Below are 19298 nucleotides of genomic sequence, written 5' to 3' on the forward strand. Positions count from 1 at the left end.
GCATTACCCGTTAGGTATCTTATTTGAAAGTCCCAGCATAGCTGTAAATCTGCATTGTAAATTTTCTGAGTGGCTTGTCCTGGGTCCCAGACTCATTAAGTGCCGTACCCCCTCCTCTGTCCAGACACCCACAGCCCCCTTGTATGTGGTTATGCACTTTAAGCCCTCGGTTTACCGCTGTGGCTTTAGTTGGGGAGGCTTCTAGTTTACCTGTTTGGGTTTAGCCCTGCACCCTCTCGCACAGTGTTTCTAAGGATAAACAATTTCTGGTGCCTGACCCTTTACTCTATTCCCAGAGTCTGGTGGTTCAGGAATATGGGGGGTGGCATGCCGTGGGCTGAGACTCAAGTGTAGGAGTCTGGCCCAAAAGGGGACTGTGACAAAATGGGGGTAATGCCACCTGAGGCAAGATGGCGGCGGAAGGAGGCTTGTTTTCAGTACAGGAAGAGCACTGTCCCATGTGAGGTCATGCTTCCACCCGGAAAGCCACGGGCTTCATTTGAGACAGTGTGGCCTCTTCTATTTGTTGCTTCTAATCCTCTGACTCTGTGCAGAAGCCAACCTTTCTCTCTGGTTGTTCCCTCAGAGCCAGCCTTGAGGGCCCCCTGGCGTTTAAGAAAATGATAACCCAATAGTTACAAAAGGCTTAGTGTCCGCGTATTACCAGGTGATGGCACTGCACAGTAAAATCACACCAAAATCATAGTAAAAAGTAGCACACGTTTGCTGCCATCCCACAAAACTCAATCATACAGATGCCCGCGTGTTATTAAGGCAATGTCTGGTTCCTATGTATACATTGATCAACACCTAAGTATAAAATGTTTCTCTTCCCTGAAGAGGTTAGAAGGAGCAGTCCAAGAGACCACCCCCACTTCTCACACCAGCTTCAAGTTGAAGGGTGCCCAAAATCCAGCTTTAGGTTCCACAAGTCACTAGAACTCATAGAACATGTTGAAAGCTGTTATACTTACAGCTATGCTTTACTACAGGGAGAGGATACAGATGAAAATCAGCCAAGGGCAGAGATGCCCAGGGCAGAATCCAGGAGAGTTCTGAACATGGAGCTTCTAGATATCCTCTTTCTGTGTGGTTGTGGACAGCACTAAATCCTCCTGACAACTAAGTGTGACAATGGAGTACGGTCAATCAGGGAAGTTCACTGGAGCCTTGAGTCCAGAATTTGGGGAGCACTCCACTATGTAGGGATGACTAACTATCCATGTGGCTGATCCGTCTCCAGGCCCTCCAGAGTTAAGCTGATACCACAAGACCCAAAGCCCCCACCCTATGCTGCATTGTTGGTGTGGGTCAAAGCCCTCACCCTAAATCATACAATTATCTGGCTAGCTCACTTGTTTGGTCCAGGCAAACAAGTGTCTCCATCAGGCATGAGAGTCCAAGGGCATAGGGATCTACTCCCAGAAATGAAGGCCAGACCTGTCTTTGGGCAAGGTCATGCTGTATACACCTGACTTTCTTCCTATTGGCTTGTGCTCTCAAGAGCCTGGCAGGAGCCTGGGCCTCTCCGTCAGAGGCAGCAGCCTGGACCATCACCGCTCCTCAGGCTTGCCTGGCACTACACCTGCCACCAATTGTACTTCAAGCAATTCTAAATATCACAGTGATGACAGAGGCACTGAGGACCTGGGAACACAAACAACCACCTTGATGCCTGCACTGGATTTTCCTCTAATAAAACACTGAAGTACTTGTGCTGATTGTGACAGGCATTAATGATCACTTCACCGCTGTTGTCTGTTCTTCACATCTCAGCAAAAATCCCTCCTGCGGTAAGGTGTGTCCTCTCTGAGATTCTCATCAAAAACTTGCTTTTCTTCAGTTTTTTAATTCCTGAAATATCAGATACTCTAAAAGCAGAAATTCTCCCTTTTCCAAAATTACTTCAGCTGTTGACACCTCTCTCCCCTACTTTGTGGTGAGCTGTTCTAGAACAGGGGCTCTGTTCAAGAGTTCTGTCCCCTGGCACCCTGCCTGGCACATAATTAGTGCTCAATTAATATTTGAGACCTAAATCAACACATGTTAAAAGCAGTATTAATAAACCATACTTTTAGGGACACTTGGGTGGTTCAGCAGTTGAGCATCTATCTTCAGCTAAGGGTGTGATCCCGGGGCCCTGGGATCAAGTCCCCATTGGCTCCCTGCGGGGAGCCTGCTTCTCTCTCTGCCTCTGTCTCTGCCTCTCACTGTGTCTCTCATGAATAAATAAATAAAATCTTAAAAACAACAACAACAACAAAACCATACTTTTAATTCTGAAATGCAAAAAATTAGCAGCCTACACATAATCATTCGGGGAGTAATAAGATAAAAGTAATATCTATATATTTTTTTATGTATGCATCAAATATTACCGGAGAGATATACAAATGATAACTATGTCTGCAGGTGGGGAGCAGAACCGGGTAGCAGCAGGGTAGGGCTGAAAAGAACACTTCCAATTCTACACCTTCTTATACTCTTGATTTTTGAACCATGGGAATATGTTATAGATTCCAAACAATTTAATCAAAAAAATTCTGGCAACAGGGCAATGATTTGTAAATTCTTTATTTTGGCTAATATTGACTGCCTTCATTACACCACAGATTTATTATAGCTGAGAGGAATTATTCACTAGATATTCTGGGTTGTTACAAAACACCAAAAATTAGGAAGATACTGCTTTTAGACAGGGATAAGAAGCGGGGGAGAAAAAGCTCAAGGGAGAATACAAGGTCCTGCCCATTCTGGTTATCAGGAAATGAATAACTACATCAGATCTAACTTAAATGCAAGCCTCTCCGAAAAGGCTTTCAGAAAAAAGTTGCGTAACAATTATTCACCGGACAAAACAAAAGGTCAATGTTTCTAGAAAAGATCTTGACATGAAAGACCCAACTGAGGAACAGTTATACATAGCACCATGACAGAGCTGGGATCAGGGCAGCCTGGCATCAATTAAGATGCTACTGTGGAACTGCAATCTCTAGGGGCTAGCTCTCACTCACAGATGTATGTGATGTTTATGGCATAAAGATATTGTAGACGGTTCTCACGTAGATGTCATCCGGAGGAGGCTTCTTCTTGCTGCCAGGTTCAAGGAATTTCTTAATTGTAGGGATATTACTTATTTTCACTGTAAACTCCTACAAAAGGAAAACACAACAGTTCAAGGTTGACAGCAAAGGTAATGATAACTATGAAAATACGATTGTGTAAAATGGCCCAAGAAGTATGTTATAGGAACCCGACCAGAAATGTCATCCAGCATCTGTTTGGGATCTGATCTCTTGGTGTAACCATTTACCATCTCTGTCCACAATGGCTGGGACCTAAACCAGGCTTTATATACACAAGTATCACAGTTCAGATCAAGATGTGAATTTCTCCGGAGACAGAAAAATAAAAAATGCTTAGATTAGAATTATGATGCTTCCTTAAAGAGGAAAAAGGAAAGAAAAATTAGTACCTTAGGTATACTGATCTACTCAGAGAAAATGCATGAGTTATTTAAATAAAATTATTTTAAAAGGCCATCATATGACCTTTTTAAAATTCAGCTTCCTTGAACTTTTTTTACTCCTATTACCAAATGAATCCTCTTTCAGGCTAGGTGTGGGAGATGGCCAGTTATATTTTTTGTGGCCTAGGGCTCAGACACTAGATATCAGATATTTATGTAAATCATATTTAATGGAAACCATATTTTCCATTCACAGAGTCAAATCTTACCAATTCTCAGTAATTGAAAAGAAAATTCTATTTTGATCTAGTAAAAATTTTGAAACGTATGAAGAAGTGTATATCCATCAAATATAATTATTCTAACAAAAGTTTTCAAAGAGGTCATTTATTCAAAAAGCTACTATTTATTAAATGTCTATAGTACGAAGCACAGCCTTAAGCATGCACACAGACATATAAACATACATACATATATCACTAATATTAACAAAATATAATAATTATGTCACTTAAAGCTATGTAAATGACAATTTTTTTTTCACTTACTCAAACTCTTTGTATCATCTAATTTCAAGTACTATACCAATATTTAGAAGCTTCTTCTATAGGATTTACCATTTTAAGATTTACCTAAGCTTCATATTTGTCACGTATAATAAAACTGTTACACTTCTGACTTTTTTATTATCCTTTAATCAATGCAGGAATGACCTTTTAGATTCTAAAGCCCTTTAATATCAATGCCCTATCTCATCCGGGATTAAAATTATATTTAGGTGAAGCCATTATGGAAAACAATATGGAAGTTCCTCAAAAAATTAAAAATAGGGGACGCCTGGGTGGCTCAGTGGTTGAGCGTCTGCCTTTGGCTCAGGACGTGATCCTGGAGTTCTGGGATCAAGTCCCATGTCGGGTTCCCGCATGGAGCCTGCTTCTCCTCCCTCTACCTATGTCTCTGCCTCTCTGTCTCTCATGAATAAATAAAAATTAAAAACAGAAATACCATATAATCCAGGAATTCCACTACTGGATATTTACCCAAAGAAAATGAAAGCACTAAGAAAAAAAATGAATATACTAATTCGAAAAGATACATGCATTCCTATGTTTATTATGGTATTATTTACAACAGCCAAACTATGAAAGCAATGAGTATCAATCCAAGAAGAATGGATAAGAAGATATGGTGTATATATATACAGTGGAACATTACTTGGCCATATAAAACAATGAAATTTTGCCATTTGTGAAACATGGATGCACCTCAAGGGTATTATAAGCTCGGTGAAATACATCACAGAAAGACAAGTATCACATGACTTTACTTATACGTGGAATCTAAAAACCACAACAAACAGAAACAGATGCATAAATACAGAGAGCTGATGGTTCCCGGAGGGGACAAGTCTGAGAGGATGGACAAAATGGGCAGAGTGGGAGGTACAGGCTTCTAGTTATGGAATGAATAAGTTCATTGAAATGAAAGGCATAGCACAGGGAACACAGTCAAGGACACTGTAACAGAGTTGTATGGGGACAAATGATAGCTACACTTGTGAGCACAGCATATGTGGAGCTGTTGGGTCACTGTGTTGAAACTGGCACAGCACTGTGTGTCGTGTGTCAACTGTGCTTCAAGGGGAAAAAAGGAACTGGACCCGTGTTAAAAACATACATATTGGGCAGCCCGGGTGGCTCAGCGGTTTAGCGCCGCCTTCGGCCCAGAATGTGATCCTGGAGACTGGGATTGAGTCCCATGTTGGGCTCCCTGCATGGAGCCTGCTTCTCCCTCTGCCTGTGTCTCTGCCTCTCTCTCTCTCTCTCTGTGCCTCTCATGAATAAATAAATAAAATATTAAAAAAATAATAAATAGCGCCCCTCCCCAAAAAACAACAAAACATACATATTTACACAGATATGCCTGGGGTGTAAAAGCAAGTTGTCTGCATCATGGAAAACACCAACAGGTCCTTGGGTTATTTCAGGGACCTACTGGTATTGAAGTCAAATTTCAGAATATTTGCTTCTTTGTCTGCAAGAGGAAATAAACAGGTAGCTAAACAATATAATGGCTATTGCCTTAAGATTTCAGTTCTTATTTCTGGGTACATGTATTTAAATAGTGGTGGTTGTCCTCATTAGTGTATCAAAATGTATTTACTAGACTTGGAAAAAAATTTAAAAGAAAGCATATGTACCTGGAGACTTCACAGATCTGTTTCTCTTGGCTTTGGATAACTTAGAGATGTGCCCATTTGGGGACTGGCAACCTTTTCCTACCAAGGACCAGTTAGTAAATATTTTAGGTTATGTAGGTCCTATGGTCTCTATCAGAACTACTCGATTCTAGTGTGGTAGCACAAAAGCAGGAAGACAATACATACATGAATGAGCATGGCTTTGTGAAATTCGAACTTCCTATGATTTCATGTCATGAAATACTATTCTTTTGATACTTTTCAGCCACCTAAAACTGTAAAATGCATTCTTAGCTCAAGAGCTGTACGCAAACAGGTAGCAGGCCCGATCTGACCCAGGAGACTAGTTTGCCAACTCCCCATATAGAGGAAAGCCCATCAGATCTCAAGATAAAAAGCTGGTTCTCGATAGAACTGAGGCTCCCACTAACTAGTCCATCTTGGCTGCTGGCTTCTTTACCCTCAGTCTCTGCTTACTCCTATCTATACTGAAGGTGCTGGATGAGATTGGTTGTTTGAAGCCCCTTTCTGCTTTGAAGTTCTATGATCAATATTAGCAGAATAATGAGGAATAAGCAGAACCACACCCAAGTCTCTCCTTGGAATTTCTGGGAAGGAGAATGGTGGGAACTCTTAGGGCGCCATGTATTAGCTTCCCAAACTCAGGATGGCATGTTTCCAATTTGAGAGCAAGTTTGTTATTTCTGAGACTGAGAGCCATATCCTGACGATGAGACTGGTTTTGGTGCTGATCTCAAGCCCTATCCGGCATGAATGGACAAGGAACACCTCATCCCTGTGATTACCACTAAAGCAAGTCCTCACTGGCAAACTCCTTGCATGATCTTTCAGCTCTAAAAATTGGGGACCAGAAAAGCCATTTCAAGCCTGTATCTTCACTTAATTTCACGAACTAGAATCTTGAAAAGTACACACACCTCTAGTCAACCAATTAACAGATATTGAAGGAAGGCCTAAGAGTCCTGGGCCAGTGTTCCAAAACATGGTTTTATTTACCTGGAGGTGAGGAAATGCAGACAGGATATTGGGGATTTTCTCTTCTAGAGCCAAAATGGTTTGGAGTAGAATAATGTCCGCAAGGCTCAGCTGGTTACCAACGAGAAACCTTTGCCCATGATCCCTTAAAACCTACAGGATACAAATGTTTTACATTGCTTACAATACTTTACATGGAGAAACTGATGACACTGTTGAATCAGTGCAGTATCTGAGTATTTTATAAATAATATCAACTAAGAGGTTCCCTGTATCCCATATATAGAAAATGTACTAGGATTCCTGGGACAACTAGAAGGTTCAGTTGGTTAAGAATCTGCCTTTGGTTCAGGTCATGGTCCCAGGGTCCTGGATTTGAGCCCCACATGGGGCCCTCTGCTCAGCAGGGAGTCTGCTTCTCCCTCCCCCTCTGCTGTTCCCCTTGCTTGTACTCTATCAAATAAAATCTTAACAAGAAAAAAAAGGCTTCCTTTCATATCTTCCAAGACAGAAGAAACTAAAAGCCTAAGAGTTCATTTTGACTCCCTTTTTGAGAGTAACATGTAGGTTCGGAGATTCACAGGGATAGATGATAGGGGAGAGGCAAGGAACAGCGGTAGAAAGGGGGTGGTTCTCCTTCGCAGCAAAGTCTTGGATGCCCACGAGTGTGAGTTTCTGTGAGGTGTGAGTGTCTGGGTCTGTGTGTGTGTGTGTGTGTGTGTGTGTGTGTGTGTGTCTCTGACAGACAGGAGCTCTTCATACAACTCCTGGAGCCAGGGTGGGAGAGCACAATGAATCCAGAATTGCAGTCAGGGGCCAGAGCTCCAATCCTGGCTCCCCTCTTTAGGCGTGTCACTCAGTCTGTCTGGGATTCCATTCCATTACGTGTAAAAAGGGTAACAGTTCATGAGTTGGGAGGAGCCCTGACCTAGTCCAGGCCACAGGAACAGAGGAGCCAGCAGTGACCCTTTACTAAGGCACCTGTTCCCCCCTCGCCACACCCACATTTCTACATTATCATATTTCACATTCACCAAGTGCCTCTGGGCAAGAGACCATGAAACCAAGCAACAGAAAAACCCAGAAAATACCTCTCCTTTTTTTTTTCCTAATACCTCTCCTTTTTAAATCTAATTCCACGAAGATGGCCAGAGGACATTTGCCAATTTCCTATTTTTACACTCTCTTTTTTTTAATTGAAACATTTAAAACCGTTCCCCTCGGCTGAGAAAAAGAGTTTGAAGCTCAAAAGAGCAGATGCACAACAAAAAGTAGAAAACAACAAAACAGAAAATAAAAAGAGCAAAGGGAAGAGAAATAAAACGGTCTTCTATTACATCAAAACTATTCGGTAGGATGTCTGATACACAATGGCCATTCCACAAATGTTCGTGGGAGAAAGCAGCAAGGAATTAGGTAGTTTCTGCTTTTCTGTATCTTACACAGGGCCGGATGGTGAATGTAAGGAACAATAATGCACACATGTGGCGAACTCATATTTTTTCCAGGTTTCTGAGTAACATGGCCCAAGCTGCGTCTGAGGGGCTTCAAGAAGACATCCTGGCTGTGTGCTGACAGCTACCATCAGCTCTCAGGAATCCAGCACGGTTAGTTCAATGGCCCTCCACGTTACACTGTCCTGAGCAGGAAGTGGCATTAGTTGCTGCTCCCTTATAGACTGGTTATGCTTTGCTCATGGGCTTCTCTGCCACCTACCTTTTCAAACACAGGAAAGTATCTAATTATAGCCTTCTGGGCCATGTTAACCACTTCCTTTTGTTGATCATCTGGTTTTAGAAAAGGATGCATGATAATCAGTTCCAGCAGATCTAGCGTCCCCTCCACGTACATGTCAATCCTTAAAACAAGAAAAAGTTGTCTCAGTTTCCCCTTCTTTGAACACATCGGCTTCCATAGCTAAGAATTCACAGTGCTTTTCACTTAAGTACCCAGAAGCAATTATCTATACCGGTCTCCCAAGAGCAAAGATGCAAAGCCAATGCTAGTTGTAATTTAGAAAAATCTGTCACAAATCAGAAACCAGAAGAATCAAATCATGACTTCCCCCTCTCCCGGGCCCCTAATCCTCTCCCTCGCCCCAGCACCCACGCTCGGTGTGGGTGGAATTCCACATTCATAAAAACAGTGGGTATCATTTATGGAATGCTTGGTGTGTACCAGGCATGGTGTTAAACATCCTACACCATCACTTCATTGACTCTGATGATAATATCAGGTATGTGCTATCTGTATATTGTATGGGACACTCATCGGGACTGTGGAACTCAGCACTTTACTCAGTATCATGCATCTTAGGAGGTACAAGGACCAGGCTCAGTGTTCAAAAATATAATCAAAATTATAATCAAGGCACAGTATCCCTGGCCTTGAATGGAACAGCAGCTTCCTGTTCTTCATAATTAGTGATAATACATTTGTGAGAAAGGTAAAAAGCAGTCTCAAAATATTTAAAGATGTTGAAACCTGCAACAATCATGCCCTAGATAGAGGACCCAGTATCTGAACTCAATTCTTCTCTATTGTTTTACTCAGACTTTTCTATACTGATTTTTTCAACTGGTTTTTGTTCGTTGTTTACACTAATGATACAAGGCAGGAAGGAGACAGGGCACAATATAGAGGCTGCTAATCAGCTAAAGTATCAGTAAGTGACACAGGAGATCACTCGAGAGGAGCCACAGTACAGGGTTCTCTCCTTGAGGTCCCTGCCAAAGAGGTGGTGTTTATCCGCTATGTAGTGGAGGATGCTTCGGGTCTGCACCAACTTCATTCCATCAATTTCAACCATGGGCACTTGTTGGAACAGCAGGTGGTTACCTGAGAATGGAAGGGCCGGAGTTAGAACTGATCTCTTCCCTGTCCCCAAGAACCCCTCCAAAAGCCCTACCAAATGAAAAGGGACAGTGGGGTCAGAGCCTTGGGGACAGTGTGAAGCTCCCTGATGACAGATAAACTCAACTTCACTCAGGGAAGTAGATTTAACCATCACAGGAGCCTGAAAACTAGCACTGTTCCAGACCTTCTTTTTTCATTTTCACCCCACAGAAAATACCTACCCACATGACAAAGGGTGGGGGAGAGTGCAGTGAAGATAGTTCTGCAGAGCCTCATTGGCCAACATCGTAGCTAGTGAAACCTAAATTTAAATTAATCAAAGTTTTGAAAATTTAGAATTCTATTCTTTAAGCATGCTAGACACATGGCAAGTGCTCAGGAGACACACATGGCTAGCGGCTACTACTTCAGACTGAGAACAGAGCATTTCCACCATTGTGGGATGTTCTACTGATTGCACTGCTTTAGAAAATTCATAAAAAAAAAAAAAAAAGAAAATTCATTAAACCTAAGTCACCAACCAACACTCTTGTGTACACACTGGCTCCTCCACAGCCACAGACCACGTACTACCAAGTTTGCAGCCACTGATCTAAAAAGCGACCCATTACTTTCTTCAACAAACCTGTACTAAGGTTTGTTCTTTATACTTGCAGAGACGCAGATAGAAGATACAGCCCAGGCCTCAAGGGGCTCAAGGACTGGGGGGCACGTGAGGGTCTGGGGGAGATGAGGACTCAATACTTGTCTAGGGAGGTCAAGCCGGTGCCACACATGAAGGCTGACATTGCAGCTGCTTCCTGTTTAGGGAGCCTTCAACTGGGCCTAAAGACCCCGTGATGGTGGGGAGGGAGGCTACCTGCAGAGTCACGGGGTATTCCTTATGGAGCCCAGGCACGGAGAGAGTGGGGCTGACCAGGAGTTAAGGGGACACCTTTCATGGACTTCATTTGTTTGGTATTTGCCACAGAAAGGCGGCCCGGTGTACATGGGGACTTCCGTCTGTACACTTCAAGCAGACACCGATGCCTCAGACAATTTGGAGGGAGTGAGGTGGGGAAGAAAAGAGGAGGGAAGGGATGAAAGAGGGGAAGGAGAGGTGAGAGGCGGGCAGGCGGAGGAGAAAGGAATGGAGAAGACTGTCCACCTGGCGGTTTACTCCCATCTGCTCTCAGCGAATTCAACTAAAAGTGACTTCCTGGCTATTTCAGTTATTTCTCCCCCTTGGTTTTAGGATACTGTTCTGAAGTCAGTGTCAGCGTCTTTGCCCTTCCACATAAATATCAGTTCTTAAACAAAATCACTATTAGGGCGCCTGGGTGGCTCAGTTGGTTGAGCATCTGACTCTTGATTTTGGCTCAGGTCGTGATCTCGGGGTCATGGGGTCATGAGGTCAAGCCCTGAGGTTGAGCCCTGAGTCAGGTTCCGGGCTCAGTGTGGAGTCTGCTTGAGGATCCTCTCTCATCCTTTCCTTTTGCTCCTCCCCCAGCTCATGCTCTCTCTCTTTTTCTCTTTCTCTCTTGGTCTAAAAATAAACAAACCTGAAAAGAAAAACAGTATTACCAACAGTTGTTTCATTTCTATACTCACCATCCTGCAACTTCTGCAACTGTTCTTTAGTTTCTAAGAATTCTTCATCAAACTAAATTAAAAAAAAAAAAAAGATACCCCCCCCCAAAGGCATATGTCATTACAGGATCAGAACTGAAAATATCAAGTCAAACTGTCTCAGAAACAGAGAGAAAGAGCACACTTAGCACCCACATCTCGGTTTCCCACTATCACTGCCTACTAAAAGAAACTAAGGCTCCTGGGAGAAAAGGTTGGTGCTGGTATATTAGAAAGCAAAGAACAGCTCAAAGACCAATGTGATATGGCAAAGGCAAAGGCAGGCAGGCAGGACCCCATTTGAGGGGGAATCCCTAGCCAAATCTGGGACAATTCAAGCCTTAGAAGAGTAATGTCATAAAGGGATCATCACACACACCAATAAAAAAAGTCCCTGTCCTTAAGCGATGATACCCAAAAAGGCAGAAGGAAAAGCTCTTTTATTATTAGAGTTAATGATAATATTAGAATGTTGCCAATTTGTAATCTACAACGGATTCTGATAAGGATCAAAACAGATGCTGAAATCACGGAGTTGTAGGGCGCAGAAGACTCAAAACAACCTCAAAGTATCAGCCCACAAGTTAATTATGACAAAGGTAACACGTATCTTGGTGGTGGAAAGATCCGGAGATCTCACCATCTATCTAAGTGATTAAACTTAGGCACCCCATTGGGAGACACTGAGACTTCATGTGCTTCCCGCTGTGACACAATGAGATGGGCACAGTAGCACTGTAAAAATACTGCCAAAGACATTAACCCAGGGCTAACTGCAAGGTGAAAATCAGGCATATCCAGGATGCGGGGCACCCTGCAACAAAAATGGCTGGGACTGTCTCAAATCTACGGAAAAACTTGTTTTGTTTTGTTTGTGTTTAAGCTTCTTCTGGGGGACGCCTGGGTGGCTCAGTGGTTGAGCGTCTGCTCTCGGTTCAGGTTGTGATCCTGGGATCTGGGATGAGTCCTGCATCGGGCTCCCTGCAGGGAGCCTGCTTCTCCCTCTGCCTGTCTCTGCCCCTCTCTCTGTGTCTCTCATGAATAAATCAATGGAATCTTAAAAAAAATAATAAAATGAAATAAAAAAAGAGATTTGATTCTATTAGCCAAGTAGCCCTCCTCTGATAATAATTCTTCTTCTTCTTCTTCTTCTTCTTTTAAAAGATCTTATTTACTTATTCATGAAAGAGAAGAAAACGGCAGAGACACAGGCAGAGGGAGAAGCAGGCTCCATGCAGGGAGCCCGACGTGGGACTCGATCCCAGGTCTCCAGGATCAAGCCCTGGGCTGAAGGTGGTGCTCGACAGCTGAGCCACCAGGGCTGCCCCTGATGATTCTTCTTTATGGAATTTGATTTCCAAGTTCACACAAGAGTCAGTTTCTCCTTTACATTTTTCTTTTTAGTTAAGTCAAGGGTATGGAAGGAAAGAAAATGCAGATACTACTATAGATGAAAGCAGACTAAAGAGATAAAATAACCAAACACCTGAATCCTGTTAGATTCTGGATGCTGGAAGCAGGGGAGTGGGTAGTGGTACTGCTAAATAGATAATGAGTATATAGACATTTGGGGATCATATGGAACTTTTGAATATGAATCATATATTGATATTGCAATATTAGTATTAATTTTATTAGTTGTGACAGTGATACTGTGGTTGTTAGAACAACTACTTTTTCTTTCTTAGGAGAAAATATGGGTTGATGTCTGCAACTTACTTGTATGTGGTTGACAAAAAAAATAAGGCAGAGAGAGGAGAGAAGGAAATGTAGCAAAATGTTAACAATTAGTGAATTTAGTTGAAAGGTGTCCATAATCCTTTTATAATTTTTCTGTAGGCTTAGAAGTTTTCAAATTAAACATGGTAGGGGGGAAGAAATAGTGGAAGCATGTTCCTCTTCTCGTGACATTAAAAAAAAAATGTGTTTGAATGCACTAATGTGCCTCATCTCAAGAAGGGAAGAACTCCTCTTACCAAGTCCCCAGATGACTCCCCACCCATGTCTGTCCCCGGGCTGCTCCCCCAAATCATCCCAGGGAGGGGCAGAGCTGACCAGCACAGAATCAGCAATCCTCCTCTCTTCTGGCTCAACTACCCGACTTGGGGTTGAATCAAGATAACAGGATGTAGGTATGGCTTCTGTTACTTGCTGGGATCTTCATGGTGTGAGACAGTTCTGGCAGGATCTCCATCTAGTGCCTACAGAGCAGCAGCTCAGGGTAAGAATTTTAGAGCATTTGTCCAAACACCCACATGTAGTGCAGGTGGCACTTCTATATTATGGCTCTCAACCTTTTAGAACCATGATCATTCAAAGCAGAAAATAAATAGGAAAGTAAGTGTGTGTGTGTGTGTGTGTGTGATGAGAGAGAACTGCTAGGCCCACTGTTCACAGATTCACATTCAGTAGTTGAGAGAGACTAGAAATGTACTTTTTTTAAAGCAAATCTTTCTAAATGGTTCTGATTCTGGCTTTTGACTTCTCAGGAACATTATACAAAATGTAGGTGATCTCTCAGCAGAGAAACTCTTGAGCCTTACAAAACTTGGTCAGTAAGAAGAAACTGGCAAAGGAAATACAGATGAGAGGGTCGGAAAGGGAGGGGGAAAAATCAAAAGGCAGAGCTTGAAGGGAGCTTGGTGACTGACTCTGTATTGTGCAAGGCTGCAAGTACGTCTCGGGTTCTATCTACACAGTTACCTTTGCTCCCTAACCAGGGTACTATTCCCAGTGAGATTCTTTGGAGAACTGCCCTCTTGCTCAACACATCATGCTCTTTCCCAACACTCTCAGTTTTAGGGGAATTGCCCAGAAAACCTAAAACAGGAGTTTGTGGCACTTGAGTCTTTTACATGTGTTACTCTCCCTCTTAACAAAGGGGATTGGACTGGGTTTCTGGGAAGATTTTCAGGCAAATAAAGCCCCAAGCAGCAAAGCAGCAACACTCAGCCAGGAAGCAATAGCGACGTCTAAGGACCCAAACCAAATGACTGAGTCTGAGGATGCCGACTCTCCGAATCAGGCAGGCTGCCTTCCAGCAGGTTTTAGTTACTGAGGGATTCAGATGTGCATGCTTTACATGTCAGGCTCAACCTAGCACTGTGATATTGGGCATCATGAACTTTTCCACTGGGCTGCCAGCCTGTCAACCACAACTGTTTCAGATCTATACGAGCACAAACCTAACTAAAAGTGTGCTTTGGCAAAGAAATGTGGAGGCCCCCTCACCAATGCTACCTTTGGGGGATTGCTCCTGTAAACCATGTGGCCAATCTCTAGTAAAGGAGGCTAATCCAGCTCCCTTCCCTCCACGTAGGTTGGAAGGGTGGGCTGGGGACCTGCTGGACCAATTACTCTACCTCCCCTGCCTGCCTTCTGTGACTGCTCTAGGGGAGGTGGGTCATATGATCCATGGTTTTTTTTTTTGTTGTTGAACTTACCTAGGGTTAGTTTCTCTACTGTTGTCACCAAGAATCTAGATTCTTACATAGGGAAGTAGGAGGAATAGGGGAGAATGAAGATTGGAAAGAGAGGATTTGACAAAGGATTATATTAAATGTATAAGTAAGACATCCATTGTAAACCCATTAAAATAAGCCAGAACTGCAAACTCAGAAGCACGCAGGGAAAAAACAGGTGACATCAATATGCCAACCAGGTTCAGGTCAGGGGACCACGAATTTTTTCACACTCTTCTTAACACAATTAGAAAATCAATCCTGAGACAACAGGGAATGATGAGGAGTGTAATGAACTGTAAAAGTCCATATATGGTGGTAGCCCTTCCTTACTCAGATTTAGCAATTACCGCCCTCTGAAGATGAGGGCCTAGTATTATCAGATCTTCAAATATATCAAAAGAAGTCAGAAATCAGAATTTTTATATAAAAATACCATCAACTGATTTAGAAAATTTTAGAATACCGTACAGTGAGTTATAATGATATGCAAAGAAACCAAAACCAAAACCAACCAAGCAAAACACAAAGCCTCAAATCCAACAACTCTCATTTGCCATCTTTGGAGGTTGCTAGGGTAACAAATGAGTATTCTGAAAATTTGATAAAGAGACTATATCAAGCATATACCTAACCTTTCCCATATGAACTATACTTCAAGGTAACTAATTAGTTAAGTTAAATTTACTCTTTGTAAGAGAAATACAGTTAATAAATTCAGATACGATGATAGAAAGAAAACAGAAAAAATCACCATTTTATAATCCCTAACAATGGTGATGGTAAGTAGCTGCTAAAACCAGTGGTTGAGAAGGTAATAGAGGAAACTTTATAGTGCGTGGGTCAGGCTGATGTCACTGGAACACCCCGATCAAGCCCAGCATTGCTGAAAAGGAGACACTCAGACATCATGCATCCCTTGATGTCGTATAATAAAAACATATTCAGGATGGAGTCTGACAGGCAAAAAAAAAAAAAAAAAAAATGTTTAGAGATAGAAAAGAGCCTGGATTTGATCACATCTCTGAGTCCAACTAGTAGCTTACAGGAGATACAGGAATAGAAGAATGTGTTAAAATGAGGGTAGATCAACCAAATCCAGAATGAAGGAAATTCTACAGGGCAGTTTCTTCCACAAATAAATGCCACTAAAAACAATACAGACACTTGGTATTCAGCTCTTAGCTGCTAAAACCACTTGCTCATAAAAGACACCTGAGCTCCTTGGAGAAATACCAGAATCTAGGGCCAAGACAAGGAAAATACAAGATGAGCCTGGAGCATCTTTAAGAGTCAAAAGAAAGAGAGAGCTGAAGGTGGAAAAAAAATAAAAAGAAAAAGAAAAGGAGGCATGGAGCCATGTAAACAGGTGTGACGCAGGAGCCAACCTGAAAGAGCCAAAGGCCAAAGTAGGCTAATTTTAGCAAGAAAGCATTATTGGATTACTAAACAAACCATACAATAAATATCACATACTTAAATCCATACTGATATAAATAAATGATTAAATAAATGGAGGAGAAAAAACCCCAAATCTCTCTTACATAAGAATTCTAAGCGCAGATGCCTCCGCTCCAGGAGGTGGAGTTTAACTCCCATCCTTTTGAGTGTGGGCTGAACTTATTGACTTGCTTCCAAATAATAAAGGGGAAAATAGTCCCTTTACAATGAAGAAACCGGCAGACACCACCTTACCAAGTGACCAAGGTTAACAGCACCAGCGATAACTTATGTTAACATCACCCCTAATAGTATGCAAATGAAAGGGCAATTGACCTCTTTGCTAGTCTTCACCAAAACCCCAAATTCCAGTCCAATTATGAGAAAACATCAAAGCCAAAGTAAAACAAAGCCAAAGTAGGGAGTCCTACAAAAAATCTGATCAATACTTTTCAAAATTGTCAACCTTATGAAATAAAAGAAAGATTGAGGGACTTAAGGAAGCATAGTGTCTAAGTACAAGGTTGGAGCCAAGAACAGTAAAGGACATCAATGGCAAAAGTAATTAAATTTGAAGTCTGCAGTTTAGTTGTGCACTAATGTCAATTTCTTAGTTTTGAAATGATTATGTAAGATGATAGCATTAGGGGAGACTGAGTAGTCTTTATATGCACTGTCTTTATAACTTTGCTAATTATAACCTTATAATTTTAAAATTATCCCCAAATATAGTTTATTTTTAAAAAATGCAGATGGAACGGTTACAGATTTTTTTTTTTTTTAAGGTTACAGATTTTAAAAATACTGAAAGAAACATAACCAAATGCAATGTGGGGGCATGATTTAGATCCAGACTGGAATAAACTTACTATAAAAAGACCTGGTTGAGACAATGGGGCTGTCCAGATATTAATAAGGAATTGTTAATTTTGCTGGGTGTGATTGTGGTATTGTGGTTATGTTCTAAAATTCTCATCTTTTAGAAATAAAAACTGAAATACTCATCACAGATGAAAGGATGTGATGCTTGGATTTTGCTTTAAAATATTTCCACAAAAAAAAATAAAATAAAATAAAATAAAATAAAATAAAATAAAATATTTCCACAAAACAAATGGAGGAGATGGATGAGGCAAGAGCTGCATAAAGCAAATGACTGGAAACTGGGTGAGGGAAATTTATGGCAATGTTTTCTCGACTTCTGTACCAAGTTGACCATTTCCATACATAAGAAGCTAAAAGAACAAAAAGAAAGATATAAACACCACACACATTCAGACCGATAAGAAGGCTGCCGGTTGGAAGCCATTGAAGAGGAAATTTACCTACAAACTGGGCAATTAACAAGTCCTAACTGGCAAATTTCAGGCTCATTCCTTTTCTCCTCCTGAATAAATACTTACTGGTGGCAGATCAGAAACTAACAGTTAAGGAAAAGTCTAAAGTAAAACAGAATTCCATCAGCCACATTCCATTTATAAAGAAAAAAAAAAAAACTCTTGCAAGGAAGGAATCTTCTGACTCAACCAAGCATGTCTGTGTTGGGGAGGGGGGGGGAGAGGGCTACAACAGGCCTCCCCACCATTTAGGTTTTCCTCAAAAGTCTCCAAGTTGTATGGCAAATCTGTGAAGAAACAGCATATAGGGTACCTCGACTCCAGCGGCAGCTAAAACCCATCTTACGGATTCCATCCGGCCTCTTCCATTAGGATAGTGGAGCTTGGGCTTCGCTGCCATGATGGCCTTTCAGGCTTTCTAGAAGGAAAAAAGAAAAAAAAAAAAAAAAAAAAACACAACCAAATGCGCAGCTCCTCCTACAAGAGCAGCCTTATTTCGTGTCTTCCACCCTGTGCTCGCGGCCTAAATGAATATTCAGGATTTTGGCACAGGAAATCGTTTGTTGTTGTTGTTGTTTTAATTGTTGTTTTTTTAAGGACTGCGTTTTCCCTCACTCAATAAAAACCTACCACCGTTTCCAAATATTAAAGGAAACAACCACGTTGGTTTTCATTCTGTTCCTACTTAGGATTTCTTATTCTGGGTCTTAGGAAGCTGGGGACATTTGCTGGATAGGGGTTCGTGCCAGCAGCACGGGCCTTCTTAGATCCGGAAGATCATATCCTTTGACCTTGAAAATCCTGAAATTTCCAAAATCAGGCTGGCGAGGCGGGGCGAGGCGGGACGTGGAGGGCCGCGGGGCACGACGCACCCTCTGCAGCCCTGGCAAGAAGGCGTGCATCCCCGTGCATCCCCGTGCATCCCCGTGCGTCCCCGTGCATCCCCGTGCGTCCCCGTACGCGGTCCTCGCTGCACCTGCAGGTGGAGGGGCCGGGCAGTACTATTGTCTGCAAAACGTGCGTCGGGGGTCCTGCCTGCGGGGTGCCCCCAGGCCTCCGACGTGGCCACCCGAGACCGGACGCCGCTCAGCCCGCGCCTCACCAAGTTTCCGGGGGATCCGAGCTGAGCTTCCACCGAAACCAGAGGCTCCGGACTCCGCGGAGCGGGTTAATAACAATACGCACACGGAGCCAAGGGGGACCCCGGCCCCAGCCAGGGGGTCCCTGGGCGGAGGCGCCCAAGGACCGGAGGGAGGGAGGGACACGAGAGGACCGAAGGGGCCCGGGAGGGAGGGATGCGCTGGACGGTGGACTTCAGAGGCCGGGGGCCGAGGAGCGGGCGGGTGGGGGCGGCCGCAGGGAGACAGACCTGGAGTCGGCTCGCAGCACCCGGAGCCCCACAAAGCGCTCGGCGAGCGGTCTGCGGCGGGGCGGGGCGGGGCCGGCCGGTCCCCGGAAGGCGCCCCGGTGGGCGAGGCTCCGCCAAGCCTCACCAATAGGGACGGCGGTGTTTAGCATGCCCCACCCATCTGCAAGGCATTCTGGATACTATGAGAGCAGCCCCAAATCAAGCCAGTTTTGAGCAAAAATTTCAGCTTTACGAGGAATGGAATGGCCTCGGAAGTGTGGGTTAGGTCACGGTCTTAGATGAAAAGTCCCAGTCGAGAGCCAGTGTGCTCACAGCCACTCGACCTATGTGTAAAGGAAAATCGTCTCTGAGGCATATATAGCGCCTGCGCGGCTCCACTCTCTCGGATGTGAGGGCGATCTGGCTGCGACATCTGTCACCCCATTGATCGCCAGGGTTGATTCGGCTGATCTGGCTGGCTAGGCGGGTGTCCCCTTCCTCCCTCACCGCTCCATGTGCGTCCCTCCCGAAGCTGCGCGCTCGGTCGAAGAGGACGACCATCCCCGATAGAGGAGGACCGTTC

The 19298-nt window shown here is 43.2% G+C and overlaps 1 protein-coding gene across 8 annotated transcripts; it reads right to left on the reverse strand.

Annotated features, from left to right (window-relative positions):
* Window positions 1–2556: 2556 nt before the first annotated feature.
* Window positions 2557–18854, reverse strand: LOC112641753 (glutathione S-transferase A4). Of its 8 annotated transcripts, none has more exons than XM_025419032.3 (7): window positions 18737–18854; window positions 17681–17785; window positions 11112–11163; window positions 9371–9503; window positions 8382–8523; window positions 6687–6818; window positions 2557–3152 (listed from the first exon to the last, which is right to left on the reverse strand). In XM_025419032.3, the coding sequence occupies exons 2-7, from the start codon at window positions 17765–17767 to the stop codon at window positions 3030–3032; spliced, it is 669 nt and encodes a 222-aa protein (XP_025274817.1). In that variant the 5' UTR covers window positions 17768–17785; window positions 18737–18854; the 3' UTR covers window positions 2557–3029. The 8 variants fall into 8 exon arrangements, with proteins under 8 accessions (XP_025274817.1, XP_025274819.1, XP_025274818.1 ...); XM_025419034.3 differs by having other exon boundaries at window positions 18470–18794; XM_025419033.3 differs by having other exon boundaries at window positions 18344–18794.
* Between the last annotated feature and the right edge of the window lie 444 nt (window positions 18855–19298).

This window comes from Canis lupus, chromosome 12, assembly GCF_003254725.2.
Source record: "Canis lupus dingo isolate Sandy chromosome 12, ASM325472v2, whole genome shotgun sequence".
Lineage (NCBI taxonomy): Eukaryota > Metazoa > Chordata > Mammalia > Carnivora > Canidae > Canis > Canis lupus.

What these genes read in the sequence shown, in the direction of transcription:
- LOC112641753 (XM_025419032.3), bottom strand. Translation starts at nt 17,767, where the DNA reads ATGGCAGCGAAGCCCAAGCTCCACTATCCTAATGGAAGAGGCCGGATG. An exon ending in TAGCTGCCGCTGGAGTCGAG is followed by an intron (nt 11,164 to 17,680) that starts GTACCCTATATG and finishes TTTTTAATTTAG; the next exon opens with TTTGATGAAGAATTCTTAGA. An exon ending in GACCTCAAGGAGAGAACCCT is followed by an intron (nt 8,524 to 9,370) that starts GTACTGTGGCTC and finishes TCTTGTTTTAAG; the next exon opens with GATTGACATGTACGTGGAGG.